General features: G+C 54.5%; 2 protein-coding genes across 3 annotated transcripts in view; both read left to right on the top strand.

The window, feature by feature from the left end:
- The first annotated feature begins 124 nt into the window (after window positions 1-124).
- Window positions 125-13,903, top strand: LOC116940436 (purpurin-like). The gene is made up of 6 exons (XM_032950263.2): window positions 125-285; window positions 7,217-7,363; window positions 8,614-8,750; window positions 10,153-10,265; window positions 10,878-11,090; window positions 11,885-13,903. The coding sequence occupies exons 2-6, from the start codon at window positions 7,229-7,231 to the stop codon at window positions 11,896-11,898; spliced, it is 612 nt and encodes a 203-aa protein (XP_032806154.2). The 5' UTR covers window positions 125-285; window positions 7,217-7,228; the 3' UTR covers window positions 11,899-13,903.
- A 1,504-nt stretch (window positions 13,904-15,407) lies between these two features.
- MFHAS1 (multifunctional ROCO family signaling regulator 1) overlaps window positions 15,408-19,753 on the top strand; it is a 61,562-nt gene continuing 57,216 nt past the window's right edge. For both annotated transcript variants that reach the window (XM_032950265.2, XM_032950264.2), the window contains exon 1: window positions 15,408-18,934. In XM_032950265.2, coding sequence (XP_032806156.2) covers window positions 16,269-18,934 — 2,666 coding nt within the window. In that variant the 5' untranslated portion in view covers window positions 15,408-16,268. The remainder of the gene's footprint in view (window positions 18,935-19,753) is intronic.

Here is a 19,753-nt window from a genome sequence, read left to right as displayed (position 1 = left end):
TGGCGGCCAGGGAGTGAACTCCCCACACCCGTTACAATCATGAGCCGCCCACTCGACCGCTTCGCCGCCTTCTTGTCCAGGGTCCCAGGAGAACCGCATGCGGAGGCTAAGCGGGAATTAGCGGCGGCCGGATTTTGGTTCTTAATCTCCCTGTGACGCGGGCCCTTCCATGTGACGCATAAAGCTCGAGGCGCGAGTGGCCAAGCTAAAGGAGCGGACCACAGGAGCCTGCGAGCAGAGATCCACGTGCCTCCCTCCAGTTCACAGCGCGCTTACAGCTTCTAGGTATGTACGTGTGTGGGTGTCCTCGTCCTTCAAGGTGTGTAGTGTGTGTGTGTCCTCGTCCTTCTAGGTGTGTAGTGTGTGGGTGTGTCCTCGTCCTTCTAGGTGTGTAGTGTGTGGGTGTCCTCGTCCTTCTAGGTGTGTAGTGTGTGGGTGTTCTCGTCCTTCTAGGTGTGTAGTGTGTGGGTGTCCTCGTCCTTCTAGGTGTGTAGTGTGTGTGTGTCCTCGTCCTAGGTGTGTAGTGTGTGTGTCCTCGTCCTAGGTGTGTAGTGTGTGTGTGCCCTCGTCCTAGGTGTGTAGTGTGTGGGTGTCCTCGTCCTTCCAGGTGTGTAGTCTGTGGGTGTCCTCGTCCTTCTAGGTGTGTAGTGTGTGTGGGTGTCCTCGTCCTTCTAGGTGTGTAGTGTGTGTGTGTCCTCGTCCTTCCAGGTGTGTAGTGTGTGGGTGTCCTCGTCCTTCTAGGTGTGTAGTGTGTGGGTGTTTTCGTCCTTCTAGGTGTGTAGTGTGTGTGTGTGTCCTCGTCCTTCTAGGTGTGTAGTGTGTGGGTGTTCTCGTCCTTCTAGGTGTGTAGTGTGTGGGTGTTCTCGTCCTTCTAGGTGTGTAGTGTGTGGGTGTCTTCGTCCTTCTAGGTGTGTAGTGTGTGGGTGTCCTCGTCCTTCTAGGTGTGTAGTGTGTGTGTGTTCTCGTCTTTCTAGGTGTGCGCGTGTGTGGTTCTCGTCCTTCTAGGTGTGTAGTGTGTGGGTGTTCTCATCCTTCTAGGTGTGTAGTGTGTGGGTGTTCTCGTCCTTCTAGGTGTGTAGTGTGTGGGTGTTCTCGTCCTTCTAGGTGTGTAGTGTGTGTGGGTGTTCTCGTCCTTCCAGGTGTGTAGTGTGTGGGTGTTCTCGTCCTTCCAGGTGTGTAGTGTGTGTGGGTGTCCTCGTCCTTCCAGGTGTGTAGTGTGTGTGGGTGTCCTCGTCCTTCTAGGTGTGTAGTGTGTGTGGGTATTCTCGTCCTTCTAGGTGTGTAGTGTGTGGGTGTCCTCGTCCTTCTAGGTGTGTAGTGTGTGGGTGTCCTCGTCCTTCTAGGTGTGTAGTGTGTGGGTGTTCTCGTCCTTCTAGGTGTGTAGTGTGTGTGTGTGTTCTCGTCCTTCTAGGTGTGTAGTGTGTGTGTGTTCTCGTCCTTCTAGGTGTGTAGTGTGTGGGTGCTCTCGTCCTAGGTATGTAGTGTGTGGGTGTTCTCGTCCTTCTAGGTGTGCGTGTGTGTGTGTTCTCGTCCTTCTAGGTGTGTAGTGTGTGTGGGTGTCCTCATCCTTCTAGGTGTGTAGTGTGTGGGTGTTCTCGTCCTTCTACAGTGGGGGAAAAGTATTTGATCCCCTGCTGATTTTGTACGTTTGCCCACTGACAAAGAAATGATCAGTCTATAATTGTAATGGTAGGTTTATTTGAACAGTGAGAGACAGAATAACAACAAAAAAATCCAGAAAAACGCATGTCAAAAATGTTATAAATTGATTTGCATTTTAATGAGGGAAATAAGTATTTGACCCCCTCTCAATCAGAAAGATTTCTGACTCCCAGGTGTTTTTAATACAGGTAACGAGCTGAGATTAGGAGCACACTCTTAAAGGGAGTGCTCCTAATCTCAGCTTGTTACCTGTATAGACACCTGTCCACAGAAGCAATCAATCAATCAGATTCCAAACTCTCCACCATGGCCAAGACCAAAGAGCTCTCCAAGGATGTCAGGGACAAGATTGTAGACCTACACAAGGCTGGAATGGGCTACAAGACCATTGCCAAGCAACTTGGGAAGAAGGTGACAACAGTTGGTGCGATTATTCGTCAATGGAAGAAACACAAAAGAACTGTCAATCTCCCTCGGCCTGGGGCTCCATGCAAGATCTCACCTCGTGGAGTTGCAATGATCATGAGAACGGTGAGGAATCAGCCCAGCACTACACGGGAGGATCTTGTCAATGATCTCAAGGCTGCTGGGACCATAGTCACCAAGAAAACAATTGGTAACACACTACGCCGTGAAGGACAAATCCTGCAACGCCTGCAAGGTCCCCCTGCTCAAGAAAGCACATATACATGCCCGTCTGAAGTTTGCCAATGAACATCTGAATGATTCAGAGGACAACTGGGTGAAAGTGTTGTGGTCAGATGAGACCAAAATGGAGCTCTTTAGCATCAACTCATCTCGCCGTGTTTGGAGGAGGAGGAATGCTGCCTATGACCCAAAGAACACCATCCCCACCGTCAAACATGGAGGGGGAAACATAATGCTTTGGGGGTGTTTTTCTGCTAAGGGGACAGGGCAACTTCACCGCATCAAAGGGACGATGGACGGGGCCATGTACCGTCAAATCTTGGGTGAGATCCTCCTTCCCTCAGCCAGCGCATTGAAAATGGGTCGTGGATGGGTATTCCAGCATGACAATGACCAAAAACACACGGCCAAGGCAACAAAGGAGTGGCTCAAGAAGAAACACATTAAGATCCTGGAGTGGCCTAGCTGGTCTCCAGACCTTAATCCCATAGAAAATCTATGGAGTGAGCTGAAGGTTCGAGTTGCCAAACGTCAGCCTCGAAACCTTAATGACTTGGAGAAGATCTCCAAAGAGGAGTGGGACAAAATCCCTCCTGAGATGTGTGCAAACCTGGTGGCCAACTACAAGAAACATCTGACCTCTGTGATTGCCAACAAGGGTTTTGCCACCAAGTACTAAGTCATGTTTTGCAGAGGGGTCAAGTACTTATTTCCCTCATTAAAATGCAAATCAATTTATGACATTATTGACATGCGTTTTTCTGGAAATTTTTGTTGTTATTCTCTCTCACTGTTCAAATAAACCTACCATTAAAATTATAGACTGATTATGTCTTTGTCAGTGGGCAAACGTACAAAATCAGTAGGGGATCAAATACTTTTTTCCCCCACTGTAGGTGTGTAGTGTGTGGGTGTTCTCGTCCTTCTAGGTGTGTAGTGTGTGGGTGTCCTCATCCTTCTAGGTGTGCAGTGTGTGGGTGTTCTCGTCCTTCTAGGTGTGTAGTGTGTGTGTGTTCTCGTCCTTCTAGGTGTGTAGTGTGTGTGTGTTCTCGTCCTTATAGGTGTGTAGTGTGTGGTTCTCGTCCTTCTAGGTGTGTAGTGTGTGTGGGTGTTCTCGTCCTTCTAGGTGTGTAGTGTGTGGGTGTTCTCGTCCTTCTAGGTGTGTAGTGTGTGGGTGTTCTCGTCCTTCTAGGTGTGTAGTGTGTGGGTGTCCTCGTCCTTCTAGGTCTGTAGTGTGTGGGTGTCCTCGTCCTTCTAGGTGTGCACGTGTGTGGGTGATCTCGTCCTTCAAGGTGTGTGTGGGTGTCCTCGTCCTTCTAGGTGTGTAGTGCGTGGGTGTCCTCGTCCTTCTAGGTGTGTAGTGCGTGGGTGTTCTCGTCCTTCTAGGTGTGTAGTGTGTGTGTGTTCTCGTCCTTCTAGGTGTGTAGTGTGTGTGTGTTCTCGTCTTTCTAGGTGTGCGCGTGTGTGGTTCTCGTCCTTCTAGGTGTGTAGTGTGTGTGGGTGTTCTCGTCCTTCTAGGTGTGTAGTGTGTGGGTGTTCTCGTCCTTCTAGGTGTGTAGTGTGTGGGTGTTCTCGTCCTTCTAGGTGTGTAGTGTGTGGGTGTTCTCGTCCTTCTAGGTGTGCAGTGTGTGTGGGTGTTCTCGTCCTTCTAGGTGTGTAGTGTGTGGGTGTTCTCGTCCTTCTAGGTGTGTAGTGTGTGTGGGTGTTCTCGTCCTTCTAGGTGTGTAGTGTGTGGGTGTTCTCGTCCTTCTAGGTGTGTAGTGTGTGTGGGTGTTCTCGTCCTTCTAGGTGTGTAGTGTGTGGGTGTCTTCGTCCTTCTAGGTGTGTAGTGTGTGGGTGTTCTCGTCCTTCTAGGTGTGTAGTGTGTGGGTGTTCTCGTCCTTCTAGGTGTGTAGTGTGTGTGTGTGTTCTCGTCTTTCTAGGTGTGCGCGTGTGTGGTTCTCGTCCTTCTAGGTGTGTAGTCTGTGGGTGTTCTCGTCCTTCTAGGTGTGTAGTGTGTGGGTGTTCTCGTCCTTCTAGGTGTGCGCGTGTGTGGGTGTTCTCGTCCTTCTAGGTGTGTAGTGTGTGTGGGTGTTCTCGTCCTTCTAGGTGTGTAGTGTGTGGGTGTTCTCGTCCTTCTACAGTGGGGGAAAAAGTATTTGATGTACGTTTGCCCACTGACAAAGAAATGATCAGTCTATAATTTTAATGGTAGGTTTATTTGAACAGTGAGAGACAGAATAACAGAAAAACGCATGTCAAAAATGTTATAAATTGATTTGCATTTTAATGAGGGAAATAAGTATTTGACCCCCTCTCAATCAGAAAGAGTTCTGGCTCCCAGGTGTCTTTAATACAGGTAACGAGCTAAGATTAGGAGCACACTCTTAAAGGGAGTTTTCCTAATCTCAGCTTGTTACCTGTATAGACACCTGTCCACAGAAGCAATCAATCAATCAGATTCCAAACTCTCCACCATGGCCAAGACCAAAGAGCTCTCCCAGGATGTCAGGGACAAGATTGTAGACCTACACAAGGCTGGAATGGGCTACAAGACCATTGCCAAGCAGCTTGGTGAGAAGGTGACAACAGTTGGTGCGGTTTATTCGCAAATGGAAGAAACACAAGAGAACTGTCAATCTCCCTCGGCTCGGGGCTCCATGCAAGATCTCACCTCGTGGAGTTGCAATGATCATGAGAACGGTGAGGAATCAGCCCAGAACTACACGGGAGGATCTTGTCAATGATCTCAAAGCAGCTGGGACCATAGTCACCAAGAAAACAATTGGTAACACACTACGCCGTGAAGGACAAATCCTGCAGCGCCTGCAAGGTCCCCCTGCTCAAGAAAGCACATATACATGCCCGTCTGAAGTTTGCCAATGAACATCTGAATGATTCAGAGGACAACTGGGTGAAAGTGTTGTGGTCAGATGAGACCAAAATGGAGCTCTTTGGCATCAACTCATCTCGCCGTGTTTGGAGGAGGAGGAATGCTGCCTATGACCCCAAGAACACCATCCCCACCGTCAAACTTGGAGGTGGAAACATTATGCTTTGGGGGTGTTTTTCTGCTAAGGGGACAGGGCAACTTCACCGCATCAAAGGGACGATGGACGGGGCCATGTACCGTCAAATCTTGGGTGAGATCCTCCTTCCCTCAGCCAGCGCATTGAAAATGGGTCGTGGATGGGTATTCCAGCATGACAATGACCTAAAACACACGGCCAAGGCAACAAAGGAGTGGCTCAAGAAGAAACACATTAAGATCCTGGAGTGGCCTAGCTGGTCTCCAGACCTTAATTTCATAGAAAATCTGTGGAGTGAGCTGAAGGTTCGAGTTGGCAAACGTCAGCCTCAAAACCTTAAAGACTTGGAGAAGATCTGCAAAGAGGAGTGGGACAAAAGCCCTCCTGAGATGTGTGCAAACCTGGTGGCCAACTACAAGAAACATCTGACCTCTGTGATTGCCAACAAGGGTTTTGCCACCAAGTACTAAGTCTTGTTTTACTTATTTCCCTCATTAAAATGCAAATCAATTAATAACATTATTGACATGCGTTTTTCTGGAATTTGTTATTATTCTCTCTCACTGTTAAAATAAACCTACCATTTAAATTATAGACTGTTCATTTCTTTGTCTGTGGGCAAACGTACAAAATCAGCAATGGATCAAATACTTTTTCCCCCCACTGCAGGTGTGTAGTGTGTGGGTGTTCTCGTCATTCTAGATGTGTAGTGTGTGGGTGTCCTCATCCTTCTAGGTGTGTAGTGTGTGGGTGTTCTCGTCCTTCTAGGTGTGTAGTGTGTGGGTGTTCTCGTCCTTCTAGGTGTGTAGTGTGTGGGTGTTCTCGTCCTTCTAGGTGTGTGTGGGTGTTCTCGTCCTTCTAGGTGTGTAGTGTGTGGGTGTTCTTGTCCTTCTAGGTGTGTAGTGTGTGGGTGTTCTCGTCCTTCTAGGTGTGTAGTGTGTGGGTGTTCTTGTCCTTCTAGGTGTGTAGTGTGTGGGTGTCCTCGTCCGTGATCCGGTTTTGGCCGACTCCCTCCTTAGGTCGACTCAGCCTCAAATGAGTACCTGGTGCGGTGTGTAAACATTGCCACTGGGGAGGCAAAGGCGGTCTGGCGTGGTGCTGGCCACCCACCCCCTCGTGTACCGTTACCGGCCTTGATAGGTGCTCGCTCACAGCACTTGCCCCAACAGTCTGTTAAAGGCTACACCGGGGTGGGGGGGGATCTTCGTCTTTGTAGTCGTGCGTAGGGGGCACAATCTGCACGTCCGCTGATCCACGTGGATGAATGTTCCGACTGGTGTCCCGTACAGCGACGCTGACTCCGTCTGCTGCGCTATATCGCAGACGTTCCGTGTCTATCACATCGTACCCGAAACATAACCCACCCAACGCATGTCTCACGCCCAACACAGCAGAGGGATAGTGTGCGCTTGTGTCCGTTGTTTCGTTGCTGTGTCGTGGGTCCTTACACCAACGCGTGTGTGTGTGTTTGTTTGAGTAGCTTCTGTATATAGTGCGTGCTTTCGGGGTTGAACATGTTTGTTGTGATATAAAAAATGCAGTGAAATTTAACTGAATAGGTGATCTCTAACTTGATAGGTGCTCTCAAACTCGATGGTGCTCTCTAACTTAATAGGTGCTCACTAACTCATCCTGCCCAAGCAGCTTGCAAGCCTGGAGCAGGAGCGGTGGCGCAGCGGTTAGCGCACAGCGCTACAAACCCGGTGAGCCAAGTTCGATTCCAGCTCACGACCAATGCCGGGGAGAGACAAAGGCGGCCGGGCGTGGTGTACGCCAGCACCACTCCCCTTCGCGCGGCGTGACAGCCTTCGTAGGCGGCGCTCCCCCCGAACAGCACATGCCACCTCCCACCGGTCCGCTGTGGGCTCTAGGGGGCATCTCTCCCGGTGTCTCTGCAGGAACGTGTCGCCATGGAGCCGCGCCACGCGGCCTCCTCGCTCCTCGTCGTCGCCCTGAGCCTGGTCGCTCTGCTCGCCCCGGCGCGCGCCAACCGCACGTGCGCGGTGGACAACTTCCCCGTGATGGACAACTTCGACAAGGAGCGGGTAAGGCGCGGGGCGACGAGCGCGCGCCCTGCTCCCTTGAGGCGACACATCGCGCGTGCCCTCGGCGTGCGATCCGGGCCGCACACAAAGATGATTCTTTAAGCGCCGTTAATGAGAAGAAGGAGACTTTGAGCCCACCGCGAGGAGCACGCTCTGGTGATGGTGCTGCAGTTTTTACGTCACTTACAGCGATGCCGCTCCACCGACATCAGACTCTGGAATAATTTGTTCTCGTGAGCAAAGTTGCAAGCGGTAGAGTCCCGTGATTCCCAGCCCAGGTCGTATGTACCTGAGATACAAGACGCTTTCTGTATTTTGGGAGGCAACTTAATTCGTAGAACCGTGGATGGATGCTGGCATTACAGCGTGTTGAACGTTAAACGGAAAAAAAATACTTCGCTTAGTTGTCGTGAGCAAGGTTCATGATTAAGTGCGATGGAATGAGATGAGCGGATGGCACGTTGTGCCATTGCTCTGAATGTCTGAGTGAAGACAATACATCCTGGGGGCTCCAGTCGTGGACTGCGGTCTGGAGCAAAATTTGTGCTTCTCAGGTGCACCGAGATTGATGGCGTTGAGGCTTGTAGTTTTATTTGAAAGATTTTTGTTATTTCCATTGCAAAATGTAACCTATGATTAGAAATGCGTGTTACAGGGGGGAGGGGGGGGCGGAATAGCGACGCTCGCAACAACGAGCGGCGCGCCAGGCGGCTAAAACGCAGCAAGTTGGCACAGTGGGGAGCACAGTTGGTGCATCTTCCAGTCATCTCAGTCACTCAACCCGTAGCATCTGGGTCTGTCGCGTGACCTCCTGCCAGCGAGCCTCGGACAATGTACGTGGCCTCATGATGCACCTAGCCTGGCACCAGCGCCGTGGTGACGTCACCACCACGGTGGCGAGTGTTCACTACCTCGCCTGGTATACGGGAGGTCGTGATTTCGAGCCCTACCCTGACGCCTGCTGCTGTATATTTGGAGTTTGCGTATTTTCCCCGTGGTCGTGTGGATTTTTCTCCGAGTCCTCCGGTTTTCCCCTCCACATTTAGAATCAACATCACGCGTTTAGAGTATTTAGATTATTTGGTTGATATGCATTTCCACACGATAAGCCACTTTGTTGAGCTATCATTTGTGACCAGGTCGCTTCTGAAAAAGACCTACATAGCTCAGTGGGCCTTATCTGGTGAAATAAAAAATTGTTTATTGGCGAACGACGCCTGTTGTTGTTATTGTTTTGGGTTGTGCCGTAGTACCTGGGCAAGTGGTACGCGGTCTCCAAGAAGGACCCGGAGGGGCTCTTCCTGCAGGACAACATCTCAGCCGACTATACCCTCGACGAGGACGGCAACTTGGTGGCCACCTCGCGTGGCCGTGTCAAACTCTTCGGGTGCGTCGTTCGCTCACAGGGAGGACGGTGCCGGGCTGAGCGGAGCTCTGCGCCAGCGGTGTAGAATTCACCCAGCGCCTGTGGTCCATTTGGGGGGGGGGCGGGGGGATCTCAACGGGCTCCTCGATGATCCACCTGAAATCCATGACCAACAACTTGCCCGGATTTAACCCTGTAATGCAGTACACCGTTTGGATAGAGAGTACCAGATTCATATATTGGGTACATTTTTCGTTTTACATATTAATTTCAAGTTGTGGATATTTATGTGCCATCAGCTGCACCAGAAATCGCTGTCCGCTTTTGTCAGCGATAGTCCTGATTTGTCTGGAGAGTTGCACAAAATGTTTAGCGATCGAGCCGTGGAGTCGCGATCCACGCGCTGGCCACCACTGCTGTCCACTCAGCCCAGCCTCAGCACAGGTAGAACTTGAACTGTGATTACAAATCAAACAAGCCGGCAAGACGATCCATTGAAGGAAGTCAACATTCACTTCAGGGGATTCAGCAGGGCGGTGGCTCGATGCTTGGCAGGCTGCCCTGGTTCATGCTGCGGGAGTGTTGAGCATACAAGGCAGAGTGCTTAAAAAACAATGTTGACACTTGACTTAAAGCTTTCGTGACTGCAGGAATTCATACTCTTTGGGTCTTTCGGTAAAGTCACTTTACCGAAAGACCCAAAGAGTCATGTTGACACTTCTGAGAATTTGCAACAAGACCACGTGACATGTGCTGCTGCCTCCGGGCTCTGGCGACATCGTGGAGAAGATTCCGGGCCACGTGTTGACAATGATGACGAACAAGTGGAGACTCTTTGACTTTTCGAAGCTATTAACATTACATTTGTTATCATGTTACAGTGTAGTATTGTCCGTTCTTTTTCCATTAAAGACGCTAGTCCCATATAAGTGTTAAACCAATATATTAATCACTCTGTACGTGCCGTTTGACCACCGTTGGTGCCAAGGCGAGGCAGCGTGCTTGGTGGTGCCGAAGACTCTCTCACTCGAAATATCTCTTTCTCTAAATCTGTCACTCTAAATCTCTCTCTCTAAATCTCTCACTCGAAATCTCTCTTTCTCTCTAAATCTCTCTCTCTAAATCTTTCTCTCTAAATCTGTCACTCTAAATCTCTCTTTCTCTCTAAATCTCTCTCTCTTTCTAAATCTGTCACTCTAAATCTCTCACTCGAAATCTCTTTCTCTCTAAATCTCTCTCTCTCTAAATCTCTCTCTCTAAATCTCTCACTCGAAATCTCTCTCTAAATCTTTCTCTCTAAATCTATCTCTCTAAATCTCTCTCTCTAAATCTCTCTCACTCTAAATCTCCCTCGTCCGTGCGAGAGTCTCGGCTGACGTGCGGTCCCGGCCTCGACTTGCGCGCCTGCTGGGTTTGGCCGCAGGTTCTGGGAGGCGTGCGCTGACATGGTGGCCTCCTACATCGTGGCCAAGCCCGAAGTGAAATCCAAGATGTTCATGAATTACCAAGGGCTCGCCAGCTACCTCTCCAGCGGGGGTAGGACCCCCCGCAGGCCACGAGCACGACCCCTCCATTGCAGAATGCCTTTGCATGCACAGAACGTATGGACGTGGGAAAGCTGTAACTGATGATGCTGAACACAACATTGGCAATGTTTTTTTACATTATTATACCAATTATGTAATTTATTTAATTACTATTCATCAGATTCTGCGGAAAAAAACTATGAATTTAGATTTGACCATTGTGCCTTGCCTTTGTAGACGATGACAAAATCATATTACTCATTAGATATTGATGAAATTACTTTAAGCTCTCACAAACCAAAGTCTGATTAAACTCGTATTTATAGCGGAATGTCACACAGCGACGTTTCGCTGTAGCTCCCTGCGAAATGTTGAACCCAATCATTAATCGTTGTGAGGTTGTCTGTGTCGGGTGGAGGAGGGTATACGACACACGTTTTGCGATTCATAAATTATGAACCACAAAAAAAACATTTTAATAAACGGCAAAGGACTCCAATAATCCAGACCCCACCCCGTGAACGTGAGCACCGCGTCCAAATCTGACTCCCCCCACCTCCGGCTTCCCAACTCTCCTGCCTCGCGTCGCCCCGGCCACAACCCCCCCCCACCCCCCGCACAGGAGACGACTACTGGGTGATCGACACGGACTACGACTCGTACGCGCTCACCTACTCGTGCCGCTCGCGCGACGAGGAGGGTCTGTGCGCCGACGGCTACTCGCTGGTGTTCGCGCGCACTCCGCGCGGCCTGCCGCCCGGCACGCAGCGCATCATCCGCGCGCGCCAGGACGAGCTGTGCCTGCTCGGGCACTTCACGCCGGTGGTGCAGAACGGTGAGGGACACGCGGCGGTCGCCCCACGCGGCGCTTCGACCGTGGGCTTCAGCATCACGTGGTGGCGGGGAGTGTCGCGGGGAGCGGTTCGTGTCGCGGTTTCGCTGCGCTGCGTCTACGAACCCGGCGACCCGCATTCGATTGTCGCTCACGGCGGACACCCGTGACAATTATTTGCAACTGTCCTGGGCCTCCCCTGGGTTGACTCAGCCTCAAATGAATACCTGGTGCGGTGTGTGAAAACATCACCACTGGGAGAGACTAAGGCGGACTGTTGGGACAGGTGCTGTTAGGGAGCACCAATAAAGGCCGGCACGGCACACGAGGGGGTGGGTGGCCAACACCACGCTCTGCCGCCTTTGTCTTCCCAGTGGCGATGTTTACACACCACACCAAGTACTCATTTGAGGTTGAGTCGACCTAGGTGAGGCCCAAGACCGGTCCAGATAATGGTCACTGGCACAACAACAGCCGTCATTCGCCACTCAGTGACGGTAACGTCACCACGGCGCTTGTTCCAGGCTCGGTGCACTCCGAGGGCACGTGACGTGTCGAAGGCTCGCAGCTGACAGGTCACGGGGCAGACCCAGGTGCCATGGGTTGACTGACTGAGATCACTGGCAGATGCACCACCTGTGGCCCTCACTGTGCCAACTTGCTGCATTTTAGCTGCCTGACTACCAGCCCGTCATGTGCAGCATGATCAACCTATCCAGTGTAAGTGTGAGGTGTGTGTGCACTTTGTGTGTACTTTGTGTGTACTTTATGAGTGTTATCTGTGTGTGTGTGTGCAGGAGCTTGCCCATGAAGCAAAGGAGGGTGGCAAGGTGGGCGGAGGAGCCCTCACCGCCTGCAAGATCTCCCCCAGTGCTCAGCCGACACACACAACCATAACCAGCGATGTGCATTATTCAACATATATCGACATTATATGATAGGGTATTGTGCATTTAATGATATTCAAACATACAATACATAGGTGAGAGACTATATATAGTTACATCCTCATCAGTCCTCCGCAAGTGGTGAAAGTTAGGTCTATGAATAAATTTTCCAAAAATTTGGTCAATTTTACTGTTTACTGTTGTGTCCACCCATAACAACAAGTTGATAGCAATATTCGTGTGATCTTGATTTGAAGCTTTCGTGACTGCAGGAATCCATACTCTTTGGTTCTTTCTGTAAAGTCACTTAGGTAGAAAAATAAAATAAATCACGACGTTTCAGGCGCAACACAAGCGTCCGTCATCAGGTGGGAAAGCATGTTTATTTTATACCTACGTGACTTTACCGAAAGAACCAAAGAGTATAATATTCGTGTGATAGTATATGCATCATGCCCTCATGCTTCATTATGAAACTAAAAAGAAAGAATATTGAACACGTGTATGAAGATACTGATCTTTCCTTTGATACATGAAAATAGAACTTCGATCCATTTCACTTTAGGTAAATTCAAGTCTTTTTGTGGGATTTTTTATATTCTCTACATGCAGGATTATAGGTGACACAAATGATAATCCTTCCTCAGTATCCATCTCCTGGATAGTGAAACTACTCTATTCTTCAGAATGCTGGACTTTGCGCTTATATAGCAGTTGAAACACAGCTCCGGTGATATATTTACAACAATGTGCTGCCTCTCTTTGCCTTCGTCTCTTTTCCCTTCTACTTTAACAACGATCGACAGCGCCTCCAAACGATCGTCATTCAAAAAGTATCAAACACCCCGCTGCAATTTTCAGAGAGCAGAGGTCACACAAAGCTGCAGTCGCAGTGCCTCGTGTCCTGAGAAATCGCGCGCTTGCTGTGACTGACCACAGCGTGTGGGCAGTAGTGGTCACTGATGGCCAGATGGAGAGTGTGACTGGCAGTGGTCCATGTCGTTCAGTCACTGTGGCCATGCAACACAAACTGTGGACCACACAATAAACCACTGCAGCCTGCGCTCCTTCCACGGAAGTGTAACAGCAAAAACGACGCAAACTCTCTGTCTCTCCTGAAACCCTGTCGTGGACAGCAGACATCCACGTTGGCATTTAGCTCATGGACGTATCACTGCCATCATGTGCAAGCACAGAGCGTACTCCGTGTGAGCTGTGCACATGTGGGGATGCAATCGACCACAACCCCCCCCCCCCCAAAAGCAAAGGTGAGAATTACATCTGACTTGTTCTCTCTCAGAACACCCTATTTTAAGAGAAGCATTCTAGGGCAAAGGAAATACTGTACATGCATTTTAAGAATTTTCAGAACACATTCGACAATGCTGCGCTTACTAGTGATCTGCAACAACTATTGCAGAGCAGATAATGTTACAATGTTTCTCGATCATTAGAAATGAGGAGGAAGTGTCACCATGCGTCGAGACGCTTTGTAGATGTTTAGTTCTCCCCCTGTAAAGGCTGGCTCGCGGTGCGCCAGTGGGGTCAATAAACATGACAAGCTTGGCAAGTGCCAACACCGTCTGCAGCCCTGCAAAGCCCAATGTGTGAAACACGTCTCGTCCTCTTCGCTCGTTGCTACAGAATGTAGCCTTCGAGCGTATCTCTCTTAGCATCACGTGACATCCATGCCACGTTGCATGCTTTTTTTTATTTATCTATCGTGCAACGACTACAGATACATAGCCAAGGGAGAGATGCTGTGGTGCAATGATTATTCCCACATTGGATTTGCAATCGAAACTCAACAAAGGACGTGTGTTTGGTGATGCTGCACTGGGCACCACGTGCTGCACAAGCTGCCATTCACAAACACCCAACACACTCGTCGACACCCGATGCATTGCAATAAACAAATATAACGAGCAACGTTCGTGAGTCGTGTGAGTTTTTCCTTTTATTCAGAGGTCAATGGGTCGATTCCATCTCCCGGCGCGGCAGCCGCAACAGCGGTGGCGAGTTCCTTGAACCCTTCGGCTCGAATCCGCCTCGCAGTCTCAAAGGGTTCGCCACCGCTGCGGAGGAGATCGGCGGCAGGTCGCGTGCGGCGCGGTGGTCAGAATCTTTATGTAGACTGGAGGAGGAATCCGATGAGCTATGAAGCTCTTTTTCACAGTATGGGCGGGTCAGCGAGTTCGGTGTGGGTGCTGCCACCTCGTCTTCTCCTTCTTCTTCTGAGACGTCTCGGCCAGCGTGGAAGACGTGGATCGACAGCTTCTCGGGATACCTCTCGAGGAGGCCTTTTCCGCCAGCGGTGAGGCGAGCGACCAAAGTTCTGTACCTTCGCCGTGAAAGTCACCAACGGGTTCCAATGGGTGCCGTGTGCGCGTTCGCCACGTTCCAAATCACTGTATTTTTGACAAAAACTCAATTCGATCACCGGCTACTGACGATGGGAACTGGCGAATCGATGCGGGCTGGGGTTGTCGCCACGCGGGGTCGCTGCTGCGGCAGCCGCAGCCGGAGCGCGGTCGCCGCTTGTGGCGGAGGTTCGCGGTTCGATTCTAGCGGTCGCCCCGGTTAATACTGCGGTGTGCCTGAACCACAATAGTTATGATGACACGAGGCACCGCCTGCATCGTGTGCCGCAATCGTGGTCCAACTTTGCCAAATAAAATGACTCAATTGGGATCACACCAAAGCGGCGATCATCGCCCCCTATACTGACAACACTTTGGCAGGACCCTCATCACTGAGTCTTGAGACTCAGTGATGATGACGATAGATAATGATGATAGATAATGATGATAACTCAGCGCACGTGCTCCTGGTCGTGGTCTGAGTGAGGAAGAGGGGTGGGGGCCCAGTTGGAGGTGGGGGGCAGCTGGAGAGGGGGGGGTCAAGCTGGAGGTGGGGGGCGGCTGGAGAGGGGGGGGTCAAGCTGGAGGTGGGGGGCAGCTGGAGAGGGAGGGAGTCAAGCTGGAGGTGGGGGGCAGTTGGAGAGGGGGGAGGAGTCAAGCTGGAGGTGGGGGGCAGTTGGAGAAGGGGGGGTCAAGCTGGAGGTGGGGGGCAGCTGGAGAGGGGGGAGGAGTCAAGCTGGAGGTGGGGGGCAGTTGGAGAGGGGGGGTCAAGCTGGAGGTGGGGGGCAGCTGGAGAGAGGGGGAGTCAAGCTGGAGGTGGGGGGCAGCTGGAGAGGGGGGGTCAAGCTGGAGGTGGGGGGAAGTTGGAGAGGGGGGGTCAAGCTGGTGGTGGGGGGCAGTTGGAGAGGGGGGGGTCAAGCTGGAGGTGGGGGGCAGCTGGAGAAGGGGGAGGAGTCCAGCTGGAGGTGGGGGGCAGCTGGAGAAAGGGGAGGAGTCAAGCTGGAGGTGGGGGGCAGCTGGAGGGGGGGGAGGAGTCAAGCTGGAGGTGGGGGGCAGCTGGAGAAGGGGGAGGAGTTCGCGTGCGGAGTCGCCCATGCGGTGGGAGGGGGGCGGTGTAAAGGGGCGGGGCCCCGAGGTTCCCGCCCACGTGGGGGCCACCGCCGCCGCTGCCTCCGGCTGAGCAGCGCAGAGCGCGCGGTGACTCCACGGCGCTCGAGGCGCAGGATGAGAGCGTGAGCAGGGAGGCCTCACCTCATCACCTCACCTCATCACCTCACCTCCTCACCTCACCTCCTCCTTCCCTCGCTCGCTCACGCACCGCAGGCGGGAGCTGCGCGGCGTGCAAGGCGCGGCAGGAGCCCCTCGGGGATGAGATCGCCGGCTGTGGACGAGCGCGGCGATGAGTCCCGGCGGGAGCACGCGGGCAGGAGCGTCCTCCTACCCCGGGGGTTGAATCCATTTGTCTGCCGCTCGCCTCCACGCGGGGCCCACGCGACTCGGTCTGCCTAGTGGGGGAGGCGAGAGACTGCGGGGAGCAGCAGCAGCAGCAGCAGCCCTGCCCGCCTGTGCGTTACTACTACTACTACCACACGGTTCACGCTCGCTGTGAACACGGTGGGTTTTCTACAACAATACTTCATCGATTAAGTTCCCCGCACGACCATGCGCCACGCGACCGATACGTTCCTGGGGCTTTCCGAAAGGACCTCTAGATGGGATGGACCCTCTGGGGGGTCTCGGTTTGGCCAAGGATGCCCCTCTTAAGCAGCAGCAGCAGCAGCAGCAGCCGCGGTCTCGTTCTGCCGGCAAGAGGAGAGTGTAGCCACTGACCGCCACCACGCGTGCGAGATGAACACAAGGGGCCGTGCCCACCACCACCATCACCACCACCATCATCACCACGACGACGAGCGCGCGTGCGTTGCAGCCGAAGCATGAAGTCTGCGAAGGTTTGGCGAGACGCGGCCGTGCGCTCGCGCAAGCTCGGACCCGAGCTGCGTCGCGTCGCGCTCGGCGTGAACGGCAGCGGCCGCCTCTCGCTGCCCTCCGTGCTGCAGCTGCAGCAGGAGGTCGTGGACGTGCTCGACCTGGGCAACAACGCCCTGGAGGAGCTTCCCGACGCGCTGGCTCAGCTGCTCGCCCAGCTGCAGGTGCTGGTGCTGCGCAGGAACCGCCTGTCCGCGCTGCCCGCCTGCGTGCTGGCGCTGGACCAGCTGCGCGAGCTCGACCTGAGCCACAACCGCCTCGCGGCCCTGCCCGCCGACCTGCGGGCCTTGAGGAGCCTCCAGAAGCTGTGCGCGGCGCACAACCGCCTGCGCTCGCTGCCCGACTCCATCGGGGAGCTGAGCTCGCTCGCGGAGCTCGACGTGAGCTTCAACGAGCTCGAGACGCTGCCCCGGCGGCTCGGGGCCCTGCGCCGGCTGCGGGCGCTGGACGTGGACCACAACCGCCTCGCGGCCTTCCCCGAGCAGCTGCTGGCGCTGGCCGAGCTGGAGGAGCTCGACCTGTCCGGCAACAGGATCGAGCGCTTGCCCGAGGAGGGCTTTTGCGGCCTCGGCAGCCTCGCCGTGCTGTGGCTCAGCAACGCGCACCTCTCCGCCGCCCTGCCGGACGCCTTCTGCGAGTTGCACCACCTCGAGAACCTCATGATGGACGGCAACGAGTTGGACGCCCTGCCCGCCGCCTTCGGCCGCCTGCGGAGACTCAAGATACTCAACCTGTCCTCCAACCGCTTCGCCGAGTTCCCCGCGGCGGTGACCGAGCTGTCGAGCCTCGAGGAGCTGTACTTCAGCAGGAACCTGCTGCCCGCGGTGCCCGAGAGCGTCTCGCTTCTGCGCAAGCTCACCGTCCTCTGGCTGGACAACAACCGCCTGCGCTACCTGCCCGACGGCCTGGTGGAGCTGGGCCAGCTGGAGGAGCTGGTGCTGCAGGGAAACCAGATCGCCATCCTGCCGGACAACTTCGGCCGGCTGGCCAACGTCAGGGTGTGGAAGATCAAGGACAACCCCTTGATACAGCCTCCGTACGAGGTCTGCTTGAAGGGGGTCCCGCACATCGCGGCCTACCAGAAGGAGCTCTCCAGCCAAAGGCCCGCGGCGAGGCCCAGGCTCAAGCTGGTGCTGTTGGGCGCCGAGGGCTCGGGGAAGACGACGCTGAAGAGCTGCCTGACGGAGAGCCCGGGCGACGGGGGCGACGGGGGCGAGGGGATAACCGCGTCCCACTGGGAGACGCCCAGCGACGCCGGCACCACCTTCGTGGTCTACGACCTCTCGGGAGCCCCCCACTACGAGCTGATGCATCAGTTCTTCCTGTCCCCCGGCGCGCTCTACCTGCTCGTGGTGGACCTGGAGAGCTACGTCCCCGCGGCGTTCGACGGCGCCGTGGGCTACTTCTTGCGCCTGCTGGGCGGAAAGCTGCCGGGCTGCGTGGTGTGCCTGGCGGGGACCCACTCGGACGGGTGCAGCGCGCGCGACCTGGAGGAGAGGTGCTTGGACATTCACCTGCGCATCGCGCTGCAGGAGCTCGGCGACTGCGCCCTGTTGAGGACTTGTAAGGGCGCCGCGGACGAGGCCGCCGCCGCCGCGCGCGGCGAACGCCTCCCGGATCCTCCGGCTCCTGAGTTCCATGGCGTCTCCGAGATGAACCTGGGTGTGAGGAGCGCCAGACTGGGCTTCTTGCTCAACCACCGCCTGCAGATCCTGTCGCCCGTGCTGCCCGTCAACTGCCGCTCCACCCAGCCCGGCGGCGGGGGCCCCGGCGGCGTGGCGCGGCTGCGCAGGCGGCTGCTGTCGGTGGCGGCGAGCGCGGACATCTTCCCGGACCTGCACCGGGCGCTGCCGGCGTCGTGGCCGCGCCTGGAGCAGCTGCTGGGCCGCGCCGACCCGGGCCCCGGCGCGCCCGCGGGGCCGCGGGGAGACGCGGCGGTGCGCGCCGCGCTGGGCGCCGGCCTCTCGGAGGAGCGTCTCCGCGGGGCGCTGGCGCACCTGCACGCCTGCGGGAGGCTGCTGCACCTGGACGGGCAGGAGGAGGAGGGGGAGTCGGGCGACGGCGGCGGCGGCGGCGGCGGCGGCGGCGTCCTGCTGCGCGGCCCGGCGCGGCTGCTGGAGGCGCTGAACGCGCTGTGCGAGAGGCGGCCCGCGGCGTTGCTGCGCAACCTGCGGCGCGCGGCGCGCCGCGCCGACGCGGACGTGCGGCCCGCGCAGCTGCGCCACTGCCTCCGCGGGTTCCTGCTGCACGGCCTCCTGCCCCTGCCCGCGCTGCGCTGGCTCCTTCAGCCGCAGCACCAGCAGCAGCACGAGCAGCAGCAGCAGGAGGACCCGGACCTCACGCTGCAGCTGCTGGAGCGGCTGGGGCTGTGCTACCGAGTGCGGCCGGGCCGAGGGGCCGGGGGAGCGGCCCTGGGCAGCCCAGCGGGCAGCGCGGGGCCCGCGGGAAGCGCGGCGGGGACGTGGTACCGGTTCCCGTGGAACGTGCGGGCCGAGGCGCCGCCCGCCGAGGCGTGGCTCAACTCGGCGGGGCTGCTGGAGCAGGCGTTCGTCGTGGAGCAGCTCACCATCGAGTTCCGATTCCCGCTCTTCTGCCCGCCCGGCCTCTTCTCCAGGTAATCAGAATCTTTATTCAGACTGGAGGAGGAATCCGATGAGCGGTGAAGCTCTTTGTCACGGATGTTCAGTGGGGGCGGGTAAGAACGTTCCAACAACAAACGGTTCAACAACATGACAGTTGTGCAAATGACAAGAAAGGTAAACAAATCAGCCCAAAAACAAACAAATACAACAACTAAACCATCCCCATCCTACTAGGCAAAGCCCACTGAGGTATTCCCTTATTTTTCAGAAGCGACCTGGCCACAAATCACGCAGCAGATGTGTCCGGCCAGATAACCACCGCCTTTATTTGCACTCTGCGATGGATGTCTTTGGGTTGTCCCCGCGTGGTTTTCTGCACGGATATTCAATTCTGCTCCCAACACCGGGAGCGAAACGTCAGAAATTATTACGAAACAAACCTGCGGTACAAATGAAATCAGCTTGTGTTCTCGCTCGCTTGACTGCTGCATAAGGAGATTGTGAGAGATAAATGACGGATTGGGGAGGTATTTATCCAGCAGTGGATTGATCATGACCCCAGAAATTCTCCCTCACACAATCTCAAGACTTATTCAGCAGTGTCCTACATAGCTTAAAAAAACATGGTTTTTAGTTACACAAGAAAAGGTATCTCACCGAGTCGAAAAACTTTTGTTTAGCAGGGTTCTGAATTGGGATATTAGGCTCTTTCCATTTTTGAGTGTTTGGCACGTGGGAGGAAGGTGGAGCACTTGGAGATAACCAAGGAGGCATGAAATAGGTGAGACTCCAAGCTGAACAAAGTTGCTGTACCACCATCACCTGGCCACCTCTCATCTCAAGTCTGTCAC

This window comes from Petromyzon marinus, chromosome 9 (genome assembly GCF_048934315.1).
Source record: "Petromyzon marinus isolate PM22_M1 ecotype Great Lakes invasive population chromosome 9, UKy_Petmar_22M1.pri1.0, whole genome shotgun sequence".
NCBI classification, from domain to species: Eukaryota; Metazoa; Chordata; class Hyperoartia; order Petromyzontiformes; family Petromyzontidae; genus Petromyzon; species Petromyzon marinus.
The sequence above is the reverse complement of the archived record's forward strand: the minus strand, read 5'-3'. Positions and strand labels throughout refer to the sequence as shown.